Raw genomic sequence first — 25,594 nt, forward strand, 5'->3', positions numbered from 1 at the left:
GATTCATCTTGAAAGAAAAAAACAAACTTGTAAACAGTATCTGATTCACTTACGGCCCACCTTGATGGGGATTTTCATTGCATTTTTATCCCTCCGCCGGCGATAGCCAGGCCGGAGGCATTATGGATCCGGGTTGTCCGTCCGTACGTATGTCCGTACGTATGTTCGTTAAAGGACGGCTTTTCCGTGGGGAATATGAATATATATTAAATCTCACGCCCCTAAGGTTTTCGAATCCGTTGAAATTTTTGAAATTGGTTGTTTACAGCCAGAGATATCAAGCATCTCTCACATTATTTCCATGTCGCTCTGACGCAAAACGCGTCAGAGCGACAAGTCCAGCCTTGCGGAAGTCGAGCATCTATGAACTACACTACTTGTGGGCCTGTGCTGCCATGGTCCCGCCTCTAGAGGTCCTCCACGCCCCTTCAGAGGTCTGAAGAAAAACAAAAGACAGCCATCTTTTTCCACCACCTAGCCTGCTGTAGCTAGGTTAGCTTTCCATAGCTCCTTGCCAAGAGACCATATCTCGGGAACGGAAGCACCTACAGACACGGGACTGGCGGCATTGGAAAGCTCGTCAAATTTTACATCTAGTAGTAGGTGCGTTGAAGTAACGAAATCAACGCTGAGCAATGTACCCGTTTTTACACATTTTTACATAAAATAGTTACAACATCAGATGCGCGTAACTCCTGAGAAAATGCCTTAAAATGCATGAGATTTTTTTTATGAAGACATCTCCCGACATATATACTTCGGTATAAATTTGGTGCAATTTGGAGGCAATTTTATTTTCGATTTTTTCTTCTTCTCCCACATGTATTATTGTCGAAGCCTTCTTCTTGTTCTTCTTTGAGTTTTATGGCGGTTGGCAAACATATATGTGCATTACCGCCACCTACTGGAGTTTGATATCAGCCAAATGCCTGAGGGGTGGGCATGGAAACGAAGGCCACGCGAGCCCAGTGCATTGTGGGAAATGTAGGATTTCGAGTCCCCACACCCGGACCTCCCCCCCACCACCCCCCCCCCCCCCCCACACACACAGAGTGGTTTTTTATTGATATCTTTGGCTGTGAAGAAGCAATTTCAAAAATTTCAACGGATTCGACAACCTTAGGGGCGTGAGATTTTATATGTAAGGGTTAATGCACGACGAGGTGTCCATTATCACTTTTTAAGGGACGACGTGGAGGCGTGAACCGTCCGAGGCGAAGCCGAGGATGGTTTGCCTCCGCGAAGTCCCTTAAAAAGTGATAATGGACACCTCGAAGTGCATTAACCCGCTTATACCATGGTCACTTGCCAAAGAAACAAAACAAGACCATTCATTTATATTTCCATGCATTTTGCAATCAAAATCTAGTTTTCATAACCTTGAATATGAGTTGAGAACCGGCGAGACAAAATAGTCCCCTCGAGATTAGGCTATCATGGGATAAAATGGCTGCTTAGTTTCTACACCTGGCACAATTCTAGAATCAAGCTAACTAATAATTTGGCCAATTGTAGCCTATGTAACAACATACAAAATAAAACGGCAATGTCTAAGAATGCAACGCCATGTAACTGGGTCGTTTAAACTCGCATTCCAGGGAATTGCGTTAACGTCTGCGGGTCTTATAAGACGCAAATGGCGCGAGGCAGGAGTAGAGTGAAAACTATCTGCTTTCAGTATGTTGGAGTCCAGGTATGTTTTGTACAAGGACGTCTCTCAGTGTGCAATCCCGCACCGCATCGTCAATACACGTTCGCTAATAAAACTGCTTGTTTTGCCATCTGCGGGAAGGCTCAAACTGTCAATAGTGTTTGGCAACATGGAAACGACTCTATACATGATTATTATTCTCCAGGGTTTACTGTGGGACAGAGAAAATGTGCGTATGAAGAGGCGAGAGGAGAGAGAGAGAAAGGAGGACAGCACAGCACTGTTGACACACACAGTGCAAGCTTCCCTGCTCCTCTCGCTCTCTCTCTCTCTGTCTCTCTTGCTCTCTCTCTCTTGCTCTCTCTCTCTCTCTCTCTCTCTCTCTCTCTCTCTCTCTTTCTTTCCTCGGCTGTTCACGCCCATTTTCTCTGTCCGGAGAGTGGCTCATAATGGCTCAGAGCCGGCTTCTGTCAGGGGAGGGAAATCTCCGAAACGAAAATCAAAATTGTAAATAAGAGTTATTTTTGATAAACTGAGCACACGGGTGATTTAAATACTTACTTTGACCGAGTCAATTTTTTTCTCAACTTAGAAAATTGTCATATTAACCCTTAACGGGGGTATAGAGCTCAAACAGCTCTCTTGATACCACTGTGAAACTATGGCGCATTGATATGAACGGTGAACAGACCATTTAGCTAGGTGTCCATTATCACTGTACAATATCACAAAATAATGGACACCTTGCAGCCAATCAGAATCGAGTATTCACCCAGACCATGGTATAAATATTCATATTCCCCACGGGAAAGCCATCCTATCGTTAACGCGATATCTGAGGAACGCCTTGATGGAATTTCATAAAATTTGCCTCAAACATCGACTTATGCTTGAGTGACAACATTGGTGACATCACCAATTCTATCCATAAGTTATATCATCAGTGATTTTATGACAAACACTGATGATGTCATAGACATTGTGACATCATCAGTGATGTCATAAATCCTCCTCTGCAGAGGTAAAGTAGGACCGGTGCAACTGTGATGTGCTTGAGTGACAACACTGGTGACATCATCAATTCTATCCATAAGTGATATCATCAGTGATTTTATGACAAACACTGATGATGTCATAGACATTGTGACAGCATCAGTGATGTCATAAATCCTCCCGTGCAGAGGTAAAGCGGGACCGGTGCAACTGTCTGAACAGTTTTCTGCATCAGGACAACGATAAAACCATTGTTTGGAGGACAGTGAGCCTTCCTCAGCACCATGTCCCAGCACAAAAGTCGCTTCCCTATTATGGGTGAGAACAACATCTATGGAGCACCTCAGTCAGGTTTCGGCGTCCTCCCTCTTGACTACAGCCAGCGCCCTGGGGGAGCGTACCCACCTGCAGCTGGCTACCCGCAGGCAGGCCCAGGGTTTGGTCCAGCTCCCTTCATCCAGATGCAAGGCTTCACCAACTCTGGCTTTGAGGACAAGACTATCCGAAAAGCTTTCATCAGAAAGGTCCTCATGCGTCTCACAGAGCAGGTGCTGGTCACCTTGTTCTTTGTTATCGTCTTCTCCATCTTCTACATAATATGCATGATTGCCAGCTCCTACGACACAACCACTGTCATCGTGGCTATAGGCATCACCGTCGTCATCTGCTTCAATGTCGTCCTCTTCTCACGACAGAGCAAGTATGACTTCACTTTCTGGTGTGAAGTCCTGGAGGTGTGCCTGATGGTGCTGCTGGGCTTCTCCGTCCTCAACATCATGCAAAACAAGATCCCGTGCACCCTGTACTTCTGGGGATCACTGGGGGCCCTCCTCTTGCTCTGCTCTTTGGCTGGACACACCCAGCTTCTCCTGGGCAACAAGTCCCTGAGTGTGGAGGAATACGCTGACGTTGCCCTCTGTTATATACTCTATTTTGTTCTTCTCTTTGTTTTATTTCTGAAGCCAAGTCAATTTTGGGTTCAAATGGTGACTGGATGGGCTGAGAGGATGTAGCGCGCACACCTCTCAGCAGCGCCTGAGGAGGAGCTTTTCTCCACAGAGTCATTCTTTACTTTCTTACTTTTAGTTTGTATTGTTTGCTACTTTGTGTATTTCTGTCGGGACCGCTATAGTCAAAATGATTAGCTACCATTATGCAATATATTTCTATTTGTCGGCGTGGCTCTGTTCTGGCAGCTCCCTGCCCTTCCATGCGCTTACTGGAAAGCCTAAGGCAGGGAGAGCAGCAGCAAAGACCCCCCCCGGTACAGAACAGAACAAGCAACAATGACAACAGAAATGACATTGTTTAAGTCAGATACAGCATGAAAGGAGGAGCAGGGGTGGAGGAGAAGCTGGAAAAAAGACATCGGAAGTGAAGCAGCTTTAAAAAGGGGAGGAGCACTGTATGAGATTTGCCAATTGAAAGCCTAGAGGGAAGTCAGCTGATGTGGGCTGGGTTTGTAGACTGAGCTCGACTTCATGGCCTGCTAGAACGATTATCACAATGGACTTTTTACAAACATCAAAACAGTCTAAACTGCTGGACCTAGCTAGGACTTCTTCAAGCCAGTAGAGCTATTATTGCATTATATTGGAAGAGTATGGACACTCCATCATTGAAAATGTGGATACAGAAACTTTCAAACCGGTCTGGAAAGACTAACATACATTGCTAAAGGCAAGCGGAAAGACTGCTCAGCTCTGGGAACCATACCTGAGGATCATCAAAGATGGAGAGTGTAGGCCTTGCCTGAAACTTTGTGATTGAAGATTGTGAGCAATGTCGCCAAGTGCTTTATTAGTTTTATTCTATTTGTATTGTGTCTACAAGTTGACTGTGTGTGTATTGTATTGTGTCTACAGTCTTATTGTCACTGTATGTTTCATAAGGAAAATGACAATAAACATTGTAGAAAAAAGAACTATCGCAATGCTCGATTTCTGTCAGGACCACACATAGTCCAGATTAATTATTAGCTATCCTATGCAATATTTATATTTGGCGGTATGGCCATGCTAGATTGTGCACTTGGAAATAGTTGTGTTAGTGCTTAATGGAACGCAGTCATAGTCTGTCATTATCTCCATTATTTCTCAGGGAGTCCATTATCGCTTGCCCATGTCAAAAACCACACTTGGTAATGGGAAACAGTAGAGGGTCATGAAAATGAATGTCATGTAAGACAATGAAATGAATTGGGGACGCACCAGTATGAACATTTTGGGCTATACCGATCATTAATTAACATTGCTGTTATGGCTGTTATGGTTAAGGGTGGTGATAGATTCATCTTGAAAGAAAAAAACAAACTTGTAAACAGTATCTGATTCACTTACGGCCCACCTTGATGGGGATTTTCATTGCATTTTTATCCCTCCGCCGGCGATAGCCAGGCCGGAGGCATTATGGATCCGGGTTGTCCGTCCGTACGTATGTCCGTACGTATGTTCGTTAACACGATATCTGAGGAACGCCTTGACGGAATTTCATCAAATTTGCCTCAAACATCGACTTATGCTTGAGTGACAACATTGGTGACATCACCAATTCTATCCATAAGTTATATCATCAGTGATTTTATGACAAACACTGATGATGTCATAGACATTGTGACATCATCAGTGATGTCATAAATCCTCCCCTGCAGAGGTAAAGTAGGACCGGTGCAACTGTGATGTGCTTGAGTGACAACACTGGTGACATCATCAATTCTATCCATAAGTGATATCATCAGTGATTTTATGACAAACACTGATGATGTCATAGACATTGTGACAGCATCAGTGATGTCATAAATCCTCCCCTGCAGAGGTAAAGTAGGACCGGTGCAACTGTGATGTGCTTGAGTGACAACACTGGTGACATCATCAATTCTATCCATAAGTGATATCATCAGTGATTTTATGACAAACACTGATGATGTCATAGACATTGTGACATCATCAGTGATGTCATAAATCCTCCCGTGCAGAGGTAAAATAGGACCGGTGCAACTGTGATCTCAACAGTTTTCTGCATCAGGACAACGATAAAACCATTGTTTGGAGTACAGTGAGCCTTCCTCAGCACCATGTCCCAGCACAAAAGTCGCTTCCCTATTATGGGTGAGAACAACATCTATGGAGCACCTCAGTCAGGTTTCGGCGTCCTCCCTCTTGACAACAGCCAGCGCCCTGGGGGAGCGTACCCACCTGCAGCTGGCTACCCGCAGGCAGGCCCAGGGTTTGGTCCAGCTCCCTTCACCCAGATGCAAGGCTTCACCAACTCTGGCTTTGAGGACAAGACTATCCGAAAAGCTTTCATCAGAAAGGTCCTCATGCTTCTCGCAGAGCAGGTGCTGGTCACCATGTCCTTTGTTATCGTCTTCTCCATCTTCTACATAATATGCATGCATGCCAGCTCCTACGACACAACCACTGTCATCGTGGCTATAGGCATCACTGTCGTCATCTGCTTCAATGTCGTCCTCTTCTCACGACAGAGCAAGTATGACTTCACTTTCTGGTGTGAAGAAGTCCTGGAGGTGTGCCTGATGGTGCTGCTGTCCTTCTCCGTCCTCAACATCATCATGCAAAACAAGATCCCGTGCACCCTGTACTTCTGTGGATCACTGGGGGCCCTCCTCTTGCTCTGCTCTTTGGCTGGACACACCCAGCTTCTCCTGGGCAACAAGATGCTGTCCCTGAGTGTGGAGGAATACGCTGACGTTGCCCTCTGTTATATACTCTATTTTTTTCTTCTCTTTGTTTTATTTCTGGAGCCAAGTCAATTTTGGGTTCAAATGGTGACTGGATGGGCTGAGAGGATGTAGCGCGCACACCTCTCAGCAGCGCCTGAGGAGGAGCTTTTCTCCACAGAGTCATTCTTTACTTTCTTACTTTTAGTTTGTATTGTTTGCTACTTTGTGTATTTCTGTCGGGACCGCTATAGTCAAAATGATTAGCTACCATTATGCAATATTTCTATTTGTCGGCGTGGCTCTGTTCTGGCAGCTCCCTGCCCTTCCATGCGCTTACTGGAAAGCCTAAGGCAGGGAGAGCAGCAGCAAAGACCCCCCCGGTACAGAACAGAACAAGCAACAATGACAACAGAAATGACATTGTTTAAGTCAGACACAGCATGAAAGGAGGAGCAGGGGTGGAGGAGAAGCTGGAAAAAAGACATCGGAAGTGAAGCAGCTTTAAAAAGGGGAGGAGCACTGTATGAGATTTGCCAATTGAAAGCCTAGAGGGAAGTCAGCTGATGTGGGCTGGGTTTGTAGACTGAGCTCGACTTCATGGCCTGCTAGAACGATTATCACAATGGACTTTTTACAAACATCAAAACAGTCTAAACTGCTGGACCTAGCTAGGACTTCTTCAAGCCAGTAGAGCTATTATTGCATTATATTGGAAGAGTATGGACACTCCATCATTGAAAATGTGGATACAGGAACTTTCAAACCGGTCTGGAAAGACTAACATACATTGCTAAAGGCAAGCGGAAAGACTGCTCAGCTCTGGGAACCATACCTGAGGATCATCAAAGATGGAGGGTGTAGGCCTTGCCTGAAACTTTGTGATTGAAGATTGTGAGCAATGTCGCCAAGTGCTTTATTAGTTTTATTCTATTTGTATTGTGTCTACAAGTTGACTGTGTGTGTATTGTATTGTGTCTACAGTCTTATTGTCACTGTATGTTTCATAAGGAAAATGACAATAAACATTGTGGAAAAAAGAACTATCGCAATGCTCGATTTCTGTCAGGACCACACATAGTCCAGATTAATTATTAGCTATCATATGCAATATTTATATTTGGCGGTATGGCCATGCTAGATTGTGCACTTGGAAATAGTTGTGTTAGTGCTTAATGGAACGCAGTCATAGTCTGTCATTATCTCCATTATTTCTCAGGGAGTCCATTATCGCTTGCCCATGTCAAAAACCACACTTGGTAATGGGAAACAGTAGAGGGTCATGAAAATGAATGTCATGTAAGACAATGAAATGAATTGGGGACGCACCAGTATGAACATTTTGGGCTATACCGATCATTAATTAACATTGCTGTTATGGCTGTTATGGTTAAGGGTGGTGATAGATTCATCTTGAAAGAAAAAAACAAACTTGTAAACAGTATCTGATTCACTTACGGCCCACCTTGATGGGGATTTTCATTGCATTTTTATCCCTCCGCCGGCGATAGCCAGGCCGGAGGCATTATGGATCCGGGTTGTCCGTCCGTACGTATGTCCGTACGTATGTTCGTTAACACGATATCTGAGGAACGCCTTGACGGAATTTCATCAAATTTGCCTCAAACATCGACTTATGCTTGAGTGACAACATTGGTGACATCACCAATTCTATCCATAAGTTATATCATCAGTGATTTTATGACAAACACTGATGATGTCATAGACATTGTGACATCATCAGTGATGTCATAAATCCTCCCCTGCAGAGGTAAAGTAGGACCGGTGCAACTGTGATGTGCTTGAGTGACAACACTGGTGACATCATCAATTCTATCCATAAGTGATATCATCAGTGATTTTATGACAAACACTGATGATGTCATAGACATTGTGACAGCATCAGTGATGTCATAAATCCTCCCCTGCAGAGGTAAAGTAGGACCGGTGCAACTGTGATGTGCTTGAGTGACAACACTGGTGACATCATCAATTCTATCCATAAGTGATATCATCAGTGATTTTATGACAAACACTGATGATGTCATAGACATTGTGACATCATCAGTGATGTCATAAATCCTCCCGTGCAGAGGTAAAATAGGACCGGTGCAACTGTGATCTCAACAGTTTTCTGCATCAGGACAACGATAAAACCATTGTTTGGAGTACAGTGAGCCTTCCTCAGCACCATGTCCCAGCACAAAAGTCGCTTCCCTATTATGGGTGAGAACAACATCTATGGAGCACCTCAGTCAGGTTTCGGCGTCCTCCCTCTTGACAACAGCCAGCGCCCTGGGGGAGCGTACCCACCTGCAGCTGGCTACCCGCAGGCAGGCCCAGGGTTTGGTCCAGCTCCCTTCACCCAGATGCAAGGCTTCACCAACTCTGGCTTTGAGGACAAGACTATCCGAAAAGCTTTCATCAGAAAGGTCCTCATGCTTCTCGCAGAGCAGGTGCTGGTCACCATGTCCTTTGTTATCGTCTTCTCCATCTTCTACATAATATGCATGCATGCCAGCTTCTACGACACAACCACTGTCATCGTGGCTATAGGCATCACTGTCGTCATCTGCTTCAATGTCGTCCTCTTCTCACGACAGAGCAAGTATGACTTCACTTTCTGGTCTGGAGAAGTCCTGGCGGTGTGCCTGATGGTGCTGCTGTCCTTCTCCATCCTCAACATCATCATGCAAAACAAGATCCCGTGCACCCTGTACTTCTGTGGATCACTGGGGGCCCTCCTCTTGCTCTGCTCTTTGGCTGGACACACCCAGCTTCTCCTGGGCAACAAGTCCCTGAGTGTGGAGGAATACGCTGACGTTGCCCTCTGTTATGTACTCTATTTTTTTCTTCTCTTTGTTTTATTTCTGGAGCCAAGTCAATTTTGGGTTCAAATGGTGACTGGATGGGCTGAGAGGATGTAGCGCGCACACCTCTCAGCAGCGCCTGAGGAGGAGCTTTTCTCCACAGAGTCATTCTTTACTTTCTTACTTTTAGTTTGTATTGTTTGCTACTTTGTGTATTTCTGTCGGGACCGCTATAGTCAAAATGATTAGCTACCATTATGCAATATTTCTATTTGTCGGCGTGGCTCTGTTCTGGCAGCTCCCTGCCCTTCCATGCGCTTACTGGAAAGCCTAAGGCAGGGAGAGCAGCAGCAAAGACCCCCCCGGTACAGAACAGAACAAGCAACAATGACAACAGAAATGACATTGTTTAAGTCAGACACAGCATGAAAGGAGGAGCAGGGGTGGAGGAGAAGCTGGAAAAAAGACATCGGAAGTGAAGCAGCTTTAAAAAGGGGAGGAGCACTGTATGAGATTTGCCAATTGAAAGCCTAGAGGGAAGTCAGCTGATGTGGGCTGGGTTTGTAGACTGAGCTCGACTTCATGGCCTGCTAGAACGATTATCACAATGGACTTTTTACAAACATCAAAACAGTCTAAACTGCTGGACCTAGCTAGGACTTCTTCAAGCCAGTAGAGCTATTATTGCATTATATTGGAAGAGTATGGACACTCCATCATTGAAAATGTGGATACAGGAACTTTCAAACCGGTCTGGAAAGACTAACATACATTGCTAAAGGCAAGCGGAAAGACTGCTCAGCTCTGGGAACCATACCTGAGGATCATCAAAGATGGAGGGTGTAGGCCTTGCCTGAAACTTTGTGATTGAAGATTGTGAGCAATGTCGCCAAGTGCTTTATTAGTTTTATTCTATTTGTATTGTGTCTACAAGTTGACTGTGTGTGTATTGTATTGTGTCTACAGTCTTATTGTCACTGTATGTTTCATAAGGAAAATGACAATAAACATTGTGGAAAAAAGAACTATCGCAATGCTCGATTTCTGTCAGGACCACACATAGTCCAGATTAATTATTAGCTATCATATGCAATATTTATATTTGGCGGTATGGCCATGCTAGATTGTGCACTTGGAAATAGTTGTGTTAGTGCTTAATGGAACGCAGTCATAGTCTGTCATTATCTCCATTATTTCTCAGGGAGTCCATTATCGCTTGCCCATGTCAAAAACCACACTTGGTAATGGGAAACAGTAGAGGGTCATGAAAATGAATGTCATGTAAGACAATGAAATGAATTGGGGACGCACCAGTATGAACATTTTGGGCTATACCGATCATTAATTAACATTGCTGTTATGGCTGTTATGGTTAAGGGTGGTGATAGATTCATCTTGAAAGAAAAAAACAAACTTGTAAACAGTATCTGATTCACTTACGGCCCACCTTGATGGGGATTTTCATTGCATTTTTATCCCTCCGCCGGCGATAGCCAGGCCGGAGGCATTATGGATCCGGGTTGTCCGTCCGTACGTATGTCCGTACGTATGTTCGTTAACACGATATCTGAGGAACGCCTTGACGGAATTTCATCAAATTTGCCTCAAACATCGACTTATGCTTGAGTGACAACATTGGTGACATCACCAATTCTATCCATAAGTTATATCATCAGTGATTTTATGACAAACACTGATGATGTCATAGACATTGTGACATCATCAGTGATGTCATAAATCCTCCCCTGCAGAGGTAAAGTAGGACCGGTGCAACTGTGATGTGCTTGAGTGACAACACTGGTGACATCATCAATTCTATCCATAAGTGATATCATCAGTGATTTTATGACAAACACTGATGATGTCATAGACATTGTGACAGCATCAGTGATGTCATAAATCCTCCCCTGCAGAGGTAAAGTAGGACCGGTGCAACTGTGATGTGCTTGAGTGACAACACTGGTGACATCATCAATTCTATCCATAAGTGATATCATCAGTGATTTTATGACAAACACTGATGATGTCATAGACATTGTGACATCATCAGTGATGTCATAAATCCTCCCGTGCAGAGGTAAAATAGGACCGGTGCAACTGTGATCTCAACAGTTTTCTGCATCAGGACAATGATAAAACCATTGTTTGGAGTACAGTGAGCCTTCCTCAGCACCATGTCCCAGCACAAAAGTCGCTTCCCTATTATGGGTGAGAACAACATCTATGGAGCACCTCAGTCAGGTTTCGGCGTCCTCCCTCTTGACTACAGCCAGCGCCCTGGGGGAGCGTACCCACCTGCAGCTGGCTACCCGCAGGCAGGCCCAGGGTTTGGTCCAGCTCCCTTCACCCAGATGCAAGGCTTCACCAACTCTGGCTTTGAGGACAAGACTATCCGAAAAGCTTTCATCAGAAAGGTCCTCATGCTTCTCGCAGAGCAGGTGCTGGTCACCATGTCCTTTGTTATCGTCTTCTCCATCTTCTACATAATAATATGCATGCATGCCAGCTCCTACGACACAACCACTGTCATCGTGGCTATAGGCATCACCGTCGTCATCTGCTTCAATGTCGTCCTCTTCTCACGACAGAGCAAGTATGACTTCACTTTCTGGTGTGAAGAAGTCCTGGAGGTGTGCCTGATGGTGCTGCTGTCCTTCTCCGTCCTCAACATCATCATGCAAAACAAGATCCCGTGCACCCTGTACTTCTGTGGATCACTGGGGGCCCTCCTCTTGCTCTGCTCTTTGGCTGGACACACCCAGCTTCTCCTGGGCAACAAGATGCTGTCCCTGAGTGTGGAGGAATACGCTCACGTTGCCCTCTGTTATATACTCTATTTTTTTCTTCTCTTTGTTTTATTTCTGGAGCCAAGTCAATTTTGGGTTCAAATGGTGACTGGATGGGCTGAGAGGATGTAGCGCGCACACCTCTCAGCAGCGCCTGAGGAGGAGCTTTTCTCCACAGAGTCATTCTTTACTTTCTTACTTTTAGTTTGTATTGTTTGCTACTTTGTGTATTTCTGTCGGGACCGCTATAGTCAAAATGATTAGCTACCATTATGCAATATTTCTATTTGTCGGCGTGGCTCTGTTCTGGCAGCTCCCTGCCCTTCCATGCGCTTACTGGAAAGCCTAAGGCAGGGAGAGCAGCAGCAAAGACCCCCCCGGTACAGAACAGAACAAGCAACAATGACAACAGAAATGACATTGTTTAAGTCAGACACAGCATGAAAGGAGGAGCAGGGGTGGAGGAGAAGCCGGAAAAAAGACATCGGAATTCGGAAGTGAAGCAGCTTTAAAAAGGGGAGGAGCCCTGTATGAGATTTGCCAGTTGAAAGCCTAGAGGGAAGTCAGCTGATGTGGGCTGGGTTTGTAGACTGAGCTCGACTTCATGGCCTGCTAGAACGATTATCACAATGGACTTTTTACAAACATCAAAACAGTCTAAACTGCTGGACCTAGCTAGGACTTCTTCAAGCCAGTAGAGCTATTATTGCATTATATTGAAAGAGTATGGACACTCCATCATTGAAAATGTGGATACAGGAACTTTCAAACCGGTCTGGAAAGACTAACATACATTGCTAAAGGCAAGCGGAAAGACTGCTCAGCTGTGGGAACCATACCTGAGGATCATCAAAGATGGAGGGTGTAGGCCTTGCCTGAAACTTTGTGATTGAAGATTGTGAGCAATGTGGCCAAGTGCTTTATTAGTTTTATTCTATTTGTATTGTGTCTACAAGTTGACTGTGTGTATTGTATTGTGTCTACAGTCTTATTGTCACTGTATGTTTCATAAGGAAATGACAATAAACATTGTGGAAAAAAGAACTATCGCAATGCTCGATTTCTGTCAGGACCACACATAGTCAAGATTAATTATTAGCTATCATATGCAATATTTATATTTGGCGGTATGGCCATGCTAGATTGTGCACTTGGAAATAGTTGTGTTAGTGCTTAATGGAACGCAGTCATAGTCTGTCATTATCTCCATTATTTCTCAGGGAGTCAATTATCGCTTGCCCATGTCAAAAACCACACTTGGTAATGGGAAACAGTAGAGGGACATGATCTCATAGTCTCCAGAACACCATAACCAGTCTTTCTCTGGAAGTACATGTATTCCACTCTGTCTACTGAACCTAACAGCATACAGGATTTATATTCTGTGTAAAGATACTGTACCATGTTGTGCATGTATATACAAAGCTGGCAGTTTTTCCACAGTGAAACACAGTGGCTTACACTATCAGCCTGGTGAAGGACTATGGACACAAGGCAGGTGTATAGGTAGGACTATAAGGCCTATGCGCAGGTGTGTAGGTAGGACTATCAGAATCAATTAATTATTTTATTCGCCAAAGTATGTTTTCACATAGAAGGAAATTGACTTGGTGTGATTGGTGCTCATGTAACATTGATAAGAGCAAATATACGAGATATAAACAAATAAGATATGAAGATATAAGAAGATTCACAGATATAAACAGACTTGACAGCCAGGAGAGGTACAGTAGCCTAGATTTAGCTGTTTACAAAATAAGTACAAGCTGCATCACAAGTAGCTGCAGTAATGAGCTTAAAGATTACAGATATTGACAGAGTAGCACAATATTTACAATGATGAGGTGCATAATAGTAGCAGCAGTAATGAGGCACAGGGGAGGTGTAGGTAGGACTATGAGGCACATCCAAACATCTGTTCCGGTAATATTGCCCGGAACACTTCAGAATTCATCCTGCTGCTGTCGTCAGCAGTCACATCGGTGTCTCCAGAAACGCATTGTGCCATGATCACACACACACACACACACACACACACACACACACACACACACACACACACACACACACACACACAAGAGAGCTGCGCGGGCCTGACATCTCGGCCCGAGCCCTCCTCGGCCCGCGACATGCAGGCCCGTGCCCTACCCGGCCCGGATGAGTTATGAAATTAATTGGCCCGAGCCCGTTGCGAGGCCCGACATCAATATCACGATATGACGACACATCTCTCTCTCCCTCTCTGTGCATCTCTCTCTCTGCCGCGCTGCTGAACTCGTTGGTCCAAAAAGTTGCTAGACTGCGTTGCCTATAAAGACAACCACCGCAGCTTTCTCTCTGTCTCTCTCTCCCCCTCTCACACACGCTACCGTGGCCCAGGGTTTGAGTTATAGTCAGATAGCTATGGGGTCCCCCTAAATCGGCGGCCCCCGGAGGGGGTCGCCGAAAAAAAATTGGGCCGTTTTTTCCTCAAATTGTGGGCGTTTGAAGCCAGATTTAGAGGAATATCTCATTTTAAATTAACATTCGGTTTAGACTGTTGTATGATGTTATTATTCAGTCTTACACTTGCATCTGATAAAATACAACAATTTAATTTTACAAATGAGACAAAATTGCTTAACTTAAATTAACATTTATTTAACTCTGTCTCTGCACTTATAAATCAAAAACTACAAAAATAAATACATAATGCTCATACAATTTGCTTTCCGAGCAGTTCTCTGCACTCAGCAAGAAACGCTATCTAAAAACAACAACAAGAAGAAAACAGATGAATGGGGCAGCCATCCCCTACGCTACCGTTGCATAGCAACAACAGACCGGAAGTTACCAGAGTAGGCTAACCTTACGAACAAACCCCTTGTGCACAGGTAATCAAGAACTTGTGAATGAAAAACAAATTGCAACAAACAGCAGCATATTTCAGCAGATACAGTAGCAGCATCTTGTTAGAAAAAAAACAACTGTAGGCGTAATACTTACAAAATGAAAAATCTCAGACTCCTCTCCTCTCCTCTCATCATCAGACCATAACGTTAGCTTACCTACTAGCTAGTAGCAACCTAGCTGTTGCACTAACAGGTCGTTGTCCCTTGTCTGAAGTCGTTCTTTGTTTCTTTCTGAAACCGAAGCTATCCAGGCTTGTACACCCCGTTGGCAGCTTCAGCCTTTTCTTCAGTGGCATGATAACGCTATACTAAAGATTAATAAGATCTTGTTGGCTCAGGCGGCTGTTTACATCACGTGATGGTTGCATGTTGTGGCTTCTTCTCCCTGCAACTCGGTTGTAGCAGTAGAACACGCGCTCATGGGCGGCACATGGTGGCTTGGAGGTGAAATGCAGCCTATTTCACACAACAATTCAAACGGTTGTTTTGGGAAAACTGAAAACATGTTTCTTATTTAGCCTATTTATCTAGTTAACATAAATAATAATAATTATTCCATCGAAAAATGTGTTATTTGGAACACAAAAAAGGAAAAAATAAATAAAAATAAAAAAGTTATATTTGTGGGGGTCCCACAGGTGTTCTGGACTATGGGGTCCCAGACTCTAGCTATGGGGTCCAAGACCCCATAGGTCCCCCCATAACTCGAACCCTGCCGTGGCCTATCAAAATCCACACATATTGTCTCGAGAAGATTGTTTAATTGCCAACAGCAACAATGCCCACAAACTGAAACATTATGTCACTCAAGCATATCGAAATGAAAACAGCAGACTTACCGTTTATAGCTGCATTGAATAACGTCACATTAGTGTCCTCACAATGTATGGTAGATGGGTTCGTTTTCAACAGGTTGAAATGAGCTTTCCCTACTGCAGTGGGGACTGTTGAACTCTCCCCTCGCAAACTTTGTTTTATGTCCATCGATCATTCTTATTTCTCTCTCACGACACGGACACACGCGGCTTGTTTTGTTGTTTTTTATGCTGACAGTGACAGCACGCTGACTGAAACATGTCATGAGGTGGATTGTGGACTGGAGTGGCAGACTAATGTCACGGTGAGGGTGTGTGTGTGGGGACGGTGTGTGTGTGCGTGTCTGTGCGCTCCTCCTCCTCTTGGTCTCACTCTGCTGTGTAAAATAAAGCGAGTAATACAGCTTCATTTTATTTATTATTATTGAAACGGGCCCGAACCCGGCCCAGCCCCGTTGGCTCAATTCATTTAAAAAAAAAAGCCCGGCCCCAGCCCATATTGGCCAGGTTTGCAGCTCACACACACACACACACACACACTAGGGATGTCACGATACTAGAATCTCTACTTCGATACCGATACCCAGGAAAATATCGATACTCGATACCATTTTCGAGGGGGGGGGATGATGACACATCAAGAAGCAAAAAAGTTAGACAGATGGACGGACAGACGCACACTTCTCCATAATCTAGGCCTGATAAAACTTTGAACTTGGAGCAGATTAGCCCGTTTACAGTAGCTTAATTGTTGAAGCAACAGATACCCGATGATAGGGAGGGAAAAATCTGTGATTTTTCATTAAAAGAAAGCACTGATGGTATCAAAACGGTTGCAAATGAGTATTTTATCCATTTAAATTTTTTAGTATTGATACTTTCGGTACTATCGATATCCGTTTCAAAAGAGTATTGTATCCAATTAAAATTTTCAGTATTGATACTTTTCGATACTATCGATACTTTTGACAACCCTAACACACACACACACACACACACACACACACACACACACACACACACACCAGGTGGAAACGGTACCAGCCATTGCTGTCACAGCTGGCAATAACGTAGATGCTGTTGAGACCCTGTGCATCTGATGGAAGAGAATAGCACTCAGAAAGGCTGACTTCTGTGGTTTGTGCCTGAGAGGACGTCTTGGGCCACACATTGGCAAGAAAATACACTATAAGCCAGACTTTCCCAAATGTGTCTAAAGTACTCAGGGTGAAATATCGCAAGCCTGCCCTACTGTACTGTACTGTACCTCATTGTAAATGACCGCTGTCAAATGAAATGACTGCAAGAGTCCTCACCAGCACACGTGGATGTAGAAAACGAAGATTAAATATTTTCTGTTCTTTGTCACTAATGCCATGGTTGAGTAATTCTACTTTGCAAGAAAGATGACAAGCTAGCTAGATAGAGAGAGACAGTTTTAGAAAAGTTCACAGAAAGGATGAGTGCCCGTGCCAGTTATCCCCTTGTGGGTTATGGGAACGTCTGTGTGAGGCTTCCCAGCTGCAGGCAGCAGATGTTGGGCTGATGTCATAATATTGTAGTGATAACTTTCTTCAAATGCGTCAGTCAGACATTAAAATAAGACAGGAACACACTGGTGTTCGTGCAGAAAAAACTTTCCGCTTGACAAACCGTTGTGTCAGACTGCAGCAGTAATCCAGCTTTATTGCAGTTGCACATGGTCTAATATCCCTACGAGGTCGAGCCCCCCGTGTTGCTCAGGTGTCCATACAGGCACAATTGGACGTGTCTGCGGGTGGGAAGCTGGATTTAAGGGTATCTATCCTGGTTGCTACACCAGTGCCGCCTCTGGTCGGTCTGGGCACCTTTTCAGAGGGGAGGGGAACTGGGGGGGGGGGGGGGGGGGCGGAGCGTGATCCTCTCATGAGCTAGGTCAGCTAGGTCCTGCTGGTGAAACGCTGTGCTGTCAGGCAAAAATGGGGGGATGGCGGGGGATGGAGCAACGACCACGACAGGGAATTGGCCAGTAACTATTGGGATGCGAAATCTGTGGGAAAACTTTAACTTTATAATAATAATAATAATAATAATAAGTTTTACCTGCTTTACCACCTCAAAACGTTGCTAGGAAAAGGGCATAGGTGGCAAGGAGATGAAAGTAAAACTGATCCAAAATTCAAATAAAAACAAATAAGAACAAAAAACTAAATTGTGTCCGTAACAGCACTGAATGAGAAAGTAGAGATGTATCAGACCTGAGGATTGTTTTTTTCGTTGTCGTTCCTCCAGCTGATCAGTCGGAAAGACAAGGCCACATTTGAGAAGCTCAACTACCTGACGTCCAAGGAGGAGAACTACACTCGCATGAGAGAGTACATCCGCTCCCTCAAGATAGTGCCCTGTATTCCCTACCTCGGTAAGTTCAATGTCATTTCAGCGCTGATCCATACTTCACAGCTTTGTTATTCTATTGCTTTCTCCATAGAGACAGTTTTCATATCCAGTATTTCATTTTCACACAAAATCTTCTTTTTAAAAGGTAAAAATAGATTGTATTTTTGAAATACTAATAAGATGATTGCACAAGCTTTGTGGTTTGATGCTCCAAACTGAAATTGAGGACCCACTGGGGGGACGCCTTGTCTGCTTGATCTTGACAGCTGATGCATGCGTCTTTCTCTGTGAGTTTTGAGGATGTTGGCCTCAATATGGCCTCCTTCTTTGGCATGATTGTTCTATGGCATTTCAGCATTTTGAGGATACTAGTGCAATGCACGTTCGCTCCGCTCCTGAGGGTCCCTTGCAATACACCTGCCAACCAAGTGTGAAGTAGATCGGACAAACGGTTCTCGAGATATGTGATAAACAGACAGACGAGATCCCTGCCTTTATAGTTAGATGAAAGAGAGAGTTTTTTGAAACTCCCTATTTATCATAATCCTACATGGACATTTATTGGCTTCTATGGAACATTGGGACATCTGGCCATGTAGTTGGTGCAAATAAAATGTTGTGGATCTGTGGTTTTCCAAGGAGCCGCAAAGATGTCCAAGGAAAAATATAAAAACAGTCTCTGAGCCATCTTTGCAAGGATCCAGAGATCTCTCCGACATCTTTTTATAAGATCTTCACCGGTCTAAATTTTCCATAAATATCTCAACACAATTTAGGGGACCACCAAGTGCATATTTTGAGTTAGGCTCACTAGTTTATTTTTTATGCAAATTCTGAGATGCTGCAAGGAAGGTTGATCTAAGTTACAGTATTTCTACATACAGTGCATGGTTGTCCAGCATTAGTTTGATTGGAAGAATATGGCATTCAGTCTGGGGATGAAGTATTTGAATCATGACCATTTATTTAAGACCGCGAGCCGCGGTTCACGGTCTTAAAGGGATACACACACAAATGAGGGATATACACGCAAATGCTGCATCAGGTATCAATGGGTTAAAAAAAAGCGGTCCATCCATAGCAGCACCTGTGCAGAACTAGTTGAGAAGGGGACAGTGCTACTCATTTCCTTGCGTTTCTTTCCCAACAGCTACAGTAACGCAGTCAGCCCCTCCTGCACTTCTCTCACTAGCTTACTGTGGCTGGTGGTATCAGTTCAAAAGCCTGCTGCTGGCAAACAAGACTGCTAAAGCTCCCATCATGCCATGGCCCACTATGGTGACAGAGATCTTTCTATGACCTGGTTATTGCATCATGCCATGGCCCACTATGGTGACAGAGATCTTTCTATGACCTGGTTATTGCATCATGTCTGGACCTGTGGTGGACATAAATGTCACTGCCTTTCTTCCGTTGCAACCTGAAAACTCAGCAACTTCAGGAAACACTTCACGTCTGCCCGGGCCCCCTCACCCCAGAATAACCTCTCCCTAACCCATACTGTACTGAACACATGCTGTATCTTCCTGCATTGAAATGGTGGAGACAACAATTACTTTAGTATTAACATTTTGTTCCTGGCTTCACGTAGCACCTCTCTGTTGTTGGCAATTTTCTTCTGCTTTTCCATCTTTCCTTTCCAACACGTCCTCATATCCAAACGACAATTCCATGCATCCACGTTTGCATGAAATATATGGGAAATGGATCCCTATGCCAAACAATGGGGACATGGTGAAAAATATGAAAACACTGTAAAAACTACAAATTTGAAGCCTTACCGTCAGGATGAATGCTAAGTAATGTTTTCTTTAAATAGATGAATGTCCAAAATTCACACTTTTTTTGCTGTTTTCTGGCAGAAAACACAAGAAAACAGCAAAAAGTGTGTCTCCATGAGCAGTATTCGTGTGTGTGTGTGTGTGTGTGTGTGTGTGTGTGTGTGTGTGTGTGTGTGTGTGTGTGTGTGTGTGTGTGTGTGTGTGTCTCAAAGCAGTTTCTCAATTCCCCTCAAAAAACATCGGGCATTTAGATTAAGATAGAACATAATAGCCACAGTGACTTTACCCTTTTGATCAAAAGTACAGCTTGTTATCATTCATATTAAATGGAGAAGGAATCATGGGCCCTGGAGGGTTCAATTGATTGCAGATGTTGCAGAGTGCTAAGTGATAGAATTTGTCCAAATATGTTTCTGCTCGCTTATTCATTCTCATTTTTGCTTTATTGTATTTTATTCCCCCATTTCCCTTTAATGGCTTTTCCAGGCACATATCATGATATCGAGCGCTTTCTCAGTCTCTGTAGAAATGGAATCTTTCATCACAGCCGAGACATGTGGATAGGAACACAGCTTTGACTTGAATGACGGCAAGGTTAACCCGCTCCCCCCGGCCGGCTTGCTCTTCAAAACTGATGACTACAGTTGTTTATTAATAATAATAATAATAATAATGCATTTTATTTATACTGCACTTATCATTCACAGAGAATCTCAGAGTGCTACAGAGTTAAAAACATAACAGACAATACAACTGATAATAGTTAAAAAGTTAGCACGAGAAAGCCTTCTTAAATAACAAGGTTTTTAGGCCTCTCTTGGAAGAGTCCAGAGTCTGTGCTGCCCATAGTGGTTTGCAAGACTGCTCCAAAGGCGCGGTGCAGGCGAGCAGAAGGCACGGTCACCCATGGTGCGGAGCTTGGTGCTGGGCGCGGTGCAGGCCAGCAGAATAATAATAATAATTGATTGGATTTCTATAGCACCTTTCAAGACACTCAAAGCGCTTCAGATATCAGGGGAGGGAGGGGGAGGGAGCTCAACTCATCCACCACCAATGATGTGTAGCACCCACCTGGGTGATGCACGGCAGCCAGTTTGCACCAGAACGCTCACCACACATCAGCTCTAATGGTGGAGAGTTGAGGACTGAATGTGCCAATTAGGTAACGAGGGATGATTAGGTGGCCATGATTGAAGGAAAGGAAAGTTTGGGAATTTAGCCAGGTCACACCCCGTGTAACCGAGTGCCGATGGGAGTGCCGATGGGATCATTAATGACCGCAGAGAGTCAGGACCTCGGTTTAACATCTCATCTGAAGGACGGTGCTCACTCACAGGACAGACTCCCTGTCTCTGCCCTGGGGCATTGGGGAGAGTATTCATCAGATCAGATTATTCATCAGACCATTCGGACCAGAGGGGAAGAGCACCTCCTACTGGTCCTCCAACACCACTTCCAGCATCTTTCCGTCTCCCATCCAAGGAGTATCCTAGGCCAGACCTGCTTAGCTGCCCAAACAAAGCCAGTATTGTAATGCAGGAGCCACTGGTGCTGACAGAAGGCACGGTCACCCATGGTGCTGGCCGTGGTGCAGCCGAGCAGAAGGCACGCTCACTAGGGCTGTGAATCTTCACTGGCCTCACGATTCGATTCGATTACGATTATCGATGCATCTCGATGCATCTCGATGCATCTTAAATCGATGCATCACTTTTTTCCGCAATACATGATTTATTTTTTCTCACTTTCTTTTTTCTCACTGTGTGGCTACTTTTAAAATAAAAGTGCATTTGGAATTGCATTGTATTATGATCCATAATTAAAATAAACAACTGCATGTACTTCCATTCTATTTTATTTGATTATAAAAAAATAAATAAAAAAAATTATAATCGATTTTTGATATTTGTGAATCGATGCAGAATCGTGCACTTCCGCATCGCGATGCATCTTATAATCGATTATTTTTGACACCCCTAACGCTCACCCATGGTGCGGCGCTTGCTGCTGGGGACCCGGAGGAGATCTTTGGTGTTTCTCATTTCGTTTGGCCACAAACGAACACAAGGTACTGCAGCAGTCCCTTTGGCCCACTGTGGACACTGAGAGGCCTTCTTCTTAGCCTGATATCACACTGAGTCGACTCGTTCAACTCAATTTCCTTCTTCAGTCTGACATCGCCTCCACTCGACTCCACCCCTTTTCCAGTGGGGAAATCTCAGAGGGGAATTCCATTTTCAGTGACCAATCACTAGAGACCAACAACGCATCAACCTGAATCTAATCCAGTGAGAGATTGAAAAAACAACAACAAAACATCTCAACTTTGAATACAGTCAGGGGTGTCACACTCTGTTTCATCCCAGGCCACATCAGCATTATGGTTGCCCTCAAGGGGCCGGTTGTAAATGTAACGCAATATAAATGTATCTAGCCTACGTGTTATCATATTTCATAATTACCTCTAATTTTATTTTTATTGTTTTTCTTTGTAAAAACTTAATGCTCCATTAAGGAAACATTGGCAAACAGACAACTAGTAGCCTAGCCTACAACTATTATTCAATTTAACATTGGCTATTTTTAGCTGCATTGCAAAGGACAAATCTAGGACGAATATAGGACGAATCAGCGTGACGTCACCTGCCACCCAGGAATGCGGAACCCCGCGGCAGTTAATAGTATGACTTGTGCCAATCAAACGTTCATATCTCAAAAACTATACATGACATCGCTTCTATTTTGACATCCTGAGTGAGAGCAGAAGTAGCTCAAGAGCTTGATGTATAATATATGCATGTCGTGTTAAAGTTGTGTGAACTGTTGCAGTTTTTTAAATGTGAAGAGTCAAGCCGGCTAGAGTCAGACACACAAGCCTTGTGCCACTTGGGCTCCATAGGGTTCCATTGCTGTTGCCACCCAGTAGTCTCGCTAGCCAGCCTCTCTTCCTTTCCGTCAGAGAGTCTGGCGTCGTGGAAACAGGCAACAGGGATAAGCCCGCCCCTGCTCTAAAGCTGCTCTCCCATTCGAGCGGCTGTTTCGGTGGCAGCAGGATATCCGCTCCCCCACTTGCAAGCTCTGTCACACGCTCTGTCATTGGCTCCGACCATGTCAATCAGCTCCCATGTGTGTCGCTGTAATGCTCCCGGCCGCCGAATGTGAAAACAACGACGCTAACTAGCTAGCGTAGAAAGCTAACGGCAGAAACCTACAGGCTAACTCGTTGCTAGTACACGCTGAAAATGGCAAGTTTTGAAGAAAATTTGGATTGTGCAATAAAGAAGGCCTGCTCGGCACAAGTTCCACCCCAAAACTATTTTCCAAGGGCACTAACGCTAAGCACCGCCCAAGACGAGGATGATTGGTTAACCCAAACAGAGCATTTTTTTCTCGCAATCCCACAATGGAAACCTGCAGCGCCAGACTCTCTGACGGAAAGGAAGAGAGGCTGGCTAGCGAGACTACCACCCAGTGACGCGGTTTGTTTACCAAAATGCTGCTCTGCTGATCCCTCGTATTCACCTTATGTTCATACGCGGGGGTGGGCCAAATTCTTCCGGGTTGTTTTAACACTTCCGGCGGTCACGGCGCCAAATATAAAAGAACATCAGAAGAAGAGAGTTGTTTTTGTAGTGGACAGTGCAGGGGGTAAAACAAAGAACTTAGCCTACTACTTTGAGCTCGGTACACAGCAAGCAAGCGAGTATCCACTGTTAGCCAGGTCAGATAATGTTATCGTCGACAATGACGAGCACTTTCTAGCCTGGACTCCAACAAAGAAAGCTTCAGATGGTTTTCTCTCCTCCGAGCGCAGCTCGAGCCACTTACCTCTATAAGACCTGCAGACGTTAACGTAATTCCCTGGAATGCGAGAATTAACGAGCCAGTTACATGGCGTTGCATTCTTAGACATTGCCGTTTGCTTTTATTTGGTATGTTACATACAATTGGCTAAATTATTAGTTAATTCAGAGTTAGATTATATTGGAGCAGCCAGCGATTTTCTTTTTCTTTTTGTTTTGCCGGAAGTCGTCACACGACCACACAACCGGGTCAAATGGGCGCGGCTACATAAGGTGAATATGAGGTGCCAGGCCGGATTTGGCCCCCGGGCCTTGAGTTTGACACGTGTGCAGTAAATGCCTTCAAAGCAGAGTGCTGTTCAGATTTCAAAATGGTTCTTTTAATCGATTGAAAACAACCTCAATAGACCAAATCACCGTGACGTCACCATGTAAACAAATTTACTTCCGGGTACCACTTGGGGAAGGCGGCAGGTTTAAATGTGCGTGTTGTCAAATAAATGCTGTCAAACCCTCTCGTTGTTTTCGGCCGACTACTTTCAATTTAAATGGTTAAACGGTTGGTAAACATGCTTGTCCGACTATCTAGCCTTTCTTCTGTGTTTGTTTTATGTAGTGTTAGCTAGCTAATAATGTTTGTTTGTCTGTCAAACTCGCTGTTTTTTTGCAGACTCGTAACCTCGCGTCACCAGGCTCTTCTCGGCGAGAGCAGACTCGTTAACGTTACAGACAGAGCTACCGACGCCACGTTAATTTAATTTAGCGTCAAGTCTACTCTGGTCTGGTCCAACAGGTAAATAAGCTAGTCTGGTCTCCACTAACGTTAGTGAAAGTGTTGTTATGAATGATATTAAACAACAACACAACACGGACGAACCATTTTTGTCTTCTTTGTCTGTTTTTGTCTTCAACACGTCAGTTTGTGCCGTTCACCGCCATTATAATGTGTGGACCCAGGGGTACCCGGAAGTAAATGTAAACATCCCGCTGATTTGGTCTATAGCATCTGGTCTATTAACGGTCACCATTGTTGTCTTTAGGTCCGGATGTTCTGATTGGCTAATCATTAGTCCCTCTTGGTGCTCACAGTGTGCTAGTTGTTTTTTACACTTATAAATGGCTGTTGCAGCATGTCACCATGCCAGAGCAGAAGCAGCCATAACTCAACTCAGTGGAGTGGGCGGATTGGAAGGTCGATGCTACTTTCTTCTTCTTCTTCTTCCAGTTCAGCAGATAGAACAAGAGTCATACAGAAGAGTGCCTCTGTCTGCAGCCAAAGGAAATGACGTCACAGACAACACAAACACGGCTGTACATTGTTTATTGCTAGACCGGTAATATACAGATTACAAAAATAATCTTAATAAAACAGCATTATGTACAGAGAGGACCTGGTGCATATCCCGGCACTGATACCGCAGGCTGACGTGTTGAACACAGAGTAAACCTACAGCAGGCTGACGTGTTGAACACAGAGAGTAAACCTACAGCAGGCTGACGTGTTGAACACAGAGTAAACCTACAGCAGGCTGACGTGTTGAACACAGAGAGTAAACCTGTGCTGTTTGCTTTGGCAGGAGTCATTGAGTTCTACACACTTGGTCTACGTGGTCTGACAAAAAGGGAGGCACCACTTGGGCCTGTCTGTGTGAGTGAAGCTGTTGATTTGTTCTTCATTTGTAAGTGTTTGTACATTTCTTGTACATTGCGCCATTTTATCTTCCTCCCAAAGCTCAGACTGCATGAGTATTAGTAGAATTAACATGGTTGCTGATTTTTCAACTGGACTTGAGGTCATTTGAGTTAAGCCTTGCCTGTTCACATAGACAGGGCTCATGCCCCCTCTGCTCGGTGTGGGCCGGTGTGGGACAAATTTGGATTATAGTGTTAAATCATCATCGTCATCATCATCATAAAAGGGAGTAAGTGGGCTCTGTTTGTTTACATTTTTGTCCCACATTGTGATTGATTGATTGATTGAAGTCTTTACTGACAATGAACACATATAT

At 44.3% G+C, this 25,594-nt stretch overlaps 1 protein-coding gene across 1 annotated transcript in view; it reads left to right on the top strand.

The window, feature by feature from the left end:
• Window positions 1–25,594, top strand: part of LOC310780834 (ras-specific guanine nucleotide-releasing factor RalGPS1-like) — a gene marked incomplete at its 5' end in the record, with an annotated part of 140,086 nt that overhangs the window by 19,859 nt on the left and 94,633 nt on the right. Inside the window, 1 exon segment of the mRNA XM_083641339.1 lies at window positions 17,897–18,023. Within this exon segment, the coding sequence (XP_083497465.1) occupies window positions 17,897–18,023 (127 nt within the window).

The sequence above is a fragment of the Poromitra crassiceps genome (assembly GCF_964638095.1).
Source record: "Poromitra crassiceps genome assembly, chromosome: 8".
NCBI classification, from domain to species: domain Eukaryota; kingdom Metazoa; phylum Chordata; class Actinopteri; order Beryciformes; family Melamphaidae; genus Poromitra; species Poromitra crassiceps.